We start from the raw sequence: 4,285 nt of genomic DNA on the forward strand, positions 1-4,285 counted from the left end.
AGCCTTTAAAGTCTTTCGGGGCAAGTGATGTGAGTGAGTAGCATTTATGAAGACCATGTCACCTGTGCTGATCCGTGTTTACCTGTGCTCCCATCCACCCCACCCCGCCCCACCCCCTGCCCCTCCCCCTGTATATGGTCACCAACGTAACCTCTGCCCCCCCCTTCGTCCCTCGCCCTCCCACCCCCCCCCCCCAACAAAAGATGGCTCAGCTACCGCTGTCGCTGAACGACGGCCGGTGGCACCACGTGGTGGTGACCTGGACGTCGCGGGACGGGGTGTGGGAGGCCTTCCAGGACGGCGCCCTGCGTGGCACGGGTGACGCCCTCGCGCCGTGGCACCCCATCACGCCCGGCGGGGTGCTCGTGCTGGGACAGGAGCAGGTCAGGGGGGGGGGTCACCGGGTCACCGGGTCACCGGGTCACCAGGTCACCAGGTCACCAGGTCACCAAGTCACCAGGTCACCGGGTCACCAGGTTACCGGGTCACCAGGTTACCGGGTCACCGGGTCACCGGGTCAACGTCATCACGGTCATCGTTTTGTCTCCTTCGTCTCGTATTGCATTCGAAAGGAAGCCGGCAGGGCCAGTGCCGGATTAAGCTAGTGCGTGGCCTGTTGCATATGTTATGAAGGGGCCTTAAATAAATAAATATATACGTAAATATGAAAACGCACATTTTTTTTATTTGCATTGTGAAGTAATTGTATGTTTTCATTTGCTATGAAGCCAGATAATACGACAAATCGCTAACCTTAAACACCCAGTCGTTCGTAAAAGTTGAAGGCGGTATAGTACTATGGTAATAGAGCAAGTGCAGAATCACTGAACCGGAATTGATAGTTTGAAAGCATTTAGCGCGGGGCCCTTGAAAGTGCGGAGCCCGTAGCTACTACATATGTCGCTACTTTTGCTACTAGGATAATCCGGCTACTGGGTAGGGTATTACAGCTGGCTGTGTCTGCGTGTGTCGAGTCGGGTGTCATCCATCCGGTGGTAGCCACGAGTTGCTTGGGGCCCCACGTGAAGGGCCGCACTGAAGGCCACCGAGGGGCCGTCAGTGGCACGCGGGTCTTGCAATGAAGAACACTGTGCTAGAGTATTTATAGTATGCGAACAGACGCACACACAGAACAACTCGTTTATCGTGGCGCCGGATGTAGTCAGTATGGTCCTGTGTCACGACAAGGCGAGGTGGCTCATCAGTAGAGCTAGCGGCTGGCGATCGGGAGGTTGACAGTTAGACTGAGCTCATCACCCCTCCAGGGTCGATAAAATAATTTTACAGGCGTCCCTTAATTTACGATCGTTCGGGGTGACGAAATTTTGCGTTAACGCAATTTGACAAATTTCGGACGCTTTTCCATTAACGGAATCGAATTTCCGCGCGAGAGCGAAATTTCACTCTGCCCACGCGCTACACCGCAGGGCTCGGCAATCAAAGTAACAAGGAGCGCCTTTGCTTTTTCCGAATTTGGTAATGAACGCAATATTCCAAGAGCCGCAATGCCGCGTGGTGAATGCGAGACGGTGGGTCCTTGATAAATGACGTCACGAAGCGGTTCCTTAAAGAGCCGCATGCAGCTTCGGAGCTGCAGGTTGCTCATTCTTGCACATGGTAAACTGGACTCCCATGGTAAAATGGACTCCCATGGTAAACTGGACTTCCGTGGTGAATTGGACTCCCATGGTAAACTGGGCTTCCGTGGTAAACTGGACTCCCATAGTGGACTGGGCTTCCGTGGTAAACTGGGCTTCCATGGTGAAATGGACTTCCGTGGTGAATTGGACTCCCATGGTAAACTGGGCTTCCGTGGTAAACTGGACTCCCATAGTGGACTGGGCTTCCGTGGTAAACTGGGCTTCCATGGTGAACTGGACTTCCGTGGTAAACTGGACTCCCATGGCGAACTGGAAAAAGATTCATGCTCTTTATTCATATTGTACAGTGAACAATTATATAGGTGTGCATTTTTAGGATATTAGTACTGTAGAGTTGGCATTACTGTCCAAAACATACCACTTATTTTCATTATTAAATTAATGGCAAAATCCGTTCCTATGTACGACATTTCGTTTAACGCGTTTTTTTTTTTAAAGAACGCATCCATTTCGTAAATCGAGGCATTCCAGTACCACTCTGTGTGGAAGTCCGACAACTCCGTTTACCATATGGATAGACTCACTTCCCCTGTCATAGGAACGAGGAATCTCGACCCAATGGCTCTACAAACAGGCTTATGCACTCTTCCAACTCCGTACACGGTTTGGAGGGAGATGGGGGAAAAATACGAGTTTTTAACTTCCTCTTCAACTGCCATTGATTTTCCGAGCGAATGAGATGATCAAGGAACAGGGCGGGGGGGGGGGGGTTAAGGGTCACGGGTTCAGGGCCAAGGTTCAGGTTGGGGTTGGTAGTCGGTGGAGAGTGGGAACGACGGTGGAATCAGCAATGAGGCGAGGACCTTTGAGTTGCTATCCTCTCAGCGGCCGGAACTCTCTTTCAAGTCACATCAAGAATGCAGCTGACGTAATATAACATTTTAAATCGAATAAGATTTTTTTTTTACCGGGATTGATTGGGCAATGTGCTTTGAGTGTGTTTTTGCTCCGACTGTAAAACACCCCCGAGATGTGTGTTCTGCATGGATAAAATATAATTGCTTTGTATTCATATCTGTTCAGCTTCAGTTTTCAGTTTCATTTATTAGGTGTAGCCCTGTGAGCCATTCGGCTCTTGAATCGGGTGCAACCGCAACAAACAAAAACATGAACAAGAAACATCTTGAAGTGACTAAGCGCAAACAGAAAAATCCAGGAAAAAACAGCAAAGGTTACCAGAAAAAGCACCGTATATCAATGCTGTGTTCAAAAATCCCAGTGGGATGCAAGTCAAACAATAACAACCATTAGACAATTTAGATCAAAGTTAACAGTATAACTCTGTACTACAACAAACAAATATGGCTAAACCAAAACGTTTTCGAAATCACCAAAATAAAGCTATAAAAACAATGTAACAGTGATCATAGGAACTGTGATTTAAAATTTACAATAAACGAAATACATAACATGAACTACCAAACTTTGCAGCCATCGCTGTCTGCATGAGTCACTCCACAACAGCAGGAGTATCAGTAGGAGTATCAACATTTTTCAACGCACCTTTAAGATCGGCACACTATAATCAAACCACAAGATCATACTTTGCAGCGGTCAACCGGAGCTTGTGTGGCATGTACATATCTCACTGACAGGAGGTCACTGGGCGGCCCCAGGTGTTTTGGGTTGACTGGCCGAGATGACTGGCAGATGAACCAACTTTGCTCCCCACTATGCCAACTGTCTGCGTTTTAGCCGCCCGGCGCTCCGCTCGTTGTTGTGAGCGTCGCTCCTCCGCCCCCCGTTGTTGCTGGAGGGCGACTGCCTCCAACTGCCCAGCAGCAGCAGCAGCGTCCTTCACAAACCCTGCCACACGCACGCACACACGCTCACGGTCCACACGACTGGACATCTGTGAAAAAGAGCTTCGTAGCTCATCGGATTTCTCCAGGATAAACATTCTGATTCTGAAAATAAAAATAATAAAATAATTCTCACGACGTTTCGGCCACAACGCAAGCAGGTCTGTTGGAAAGACAGCGACATACTTGTTTCTTCACCTGAGGACGGCTGCTTGCGTTGTGGCAGAAACGTCGTGATAATTATTTTATTATTTCCCTACGTGACTTTACCGAAAGAACCAAGAAGATGAATCCCTGCAGTCACGAAAGCTTTAAATCGAAATTCTGATTCTGTTTCCTTACCCCCCCCCCCCGCATCCGCCACAGGACAAGATTGGCGGTCGTTTCGACGCGATGCAGGCCTTCGTCGGCGAGCTGGCCGACCTACAGATGTGGAACCGCGTCCTCTCGGCCTCCGAGGTGGCCTCCCTGGCCGGCTGCTCCAGCGACCTGCGCGGCAACGTCCTGGCCTGGAGCCACGAGTCCATCGACGTCCAGGGCGGCGCCACAAAGTGGCCGCTCGAGACGTGTGGCGAGAGGATCAACTCGTGATGGCGGTGGCCCGTCGTCGAGATCGTCGTCATCGTCGTCGCCGTCGTCATCGTCGTCGTCATCGTCGTCGTCATCAACGTCGTCGAGATGGTCATCATTATCATCGTCGTCGAGATGGTCGTCGTCATCGTCGTTGTCGAGATGGTCGTCATCATCATGATCGTCGTCGTCATCACCATCATCGAGATGGTCGTCATCATCATCGTCGAGATGGTCATCATCATCATCGTC

General features: G+C 50.3%; 1 protein-coding gene across 1 annotated transcript in view; it reads left to right on the forward strand.

The window, feature by feature from the left end:
- The window catches only part of LOC144718584 (neuronal pentraxin-2-like), a 9,021-nt gene extending 4,967 nt beyond the window's left edge, over positions 1-4,054 (forward strand). The window contains 2 exon segments of the mRNA XM_078593958.1: positions 204-383; positions 3,830-4,054. Of these exon segments, the coding sequence (XP_078450084.1) occupies positions 204-383; positions 3,830-4,054 (405 nt within the window).
- Positions 4,055-4,285: the final 231 nt, after the last annotated feature.

Source organism: Lampetra planeri, chromosome 5 (assembly GCF_965212315.1).
Source record: "Lampetra planeri chromosome 5, kcLamPlan1.2.h2, whole genome shotgun sequence".
NCBI classification, from domain to species: Eukaryota; Metazoa; Chordata; class Hyperoartia; order Petromyzontiformes; family Petromyzontidae; genus Lampetra; species Lampetra planeri.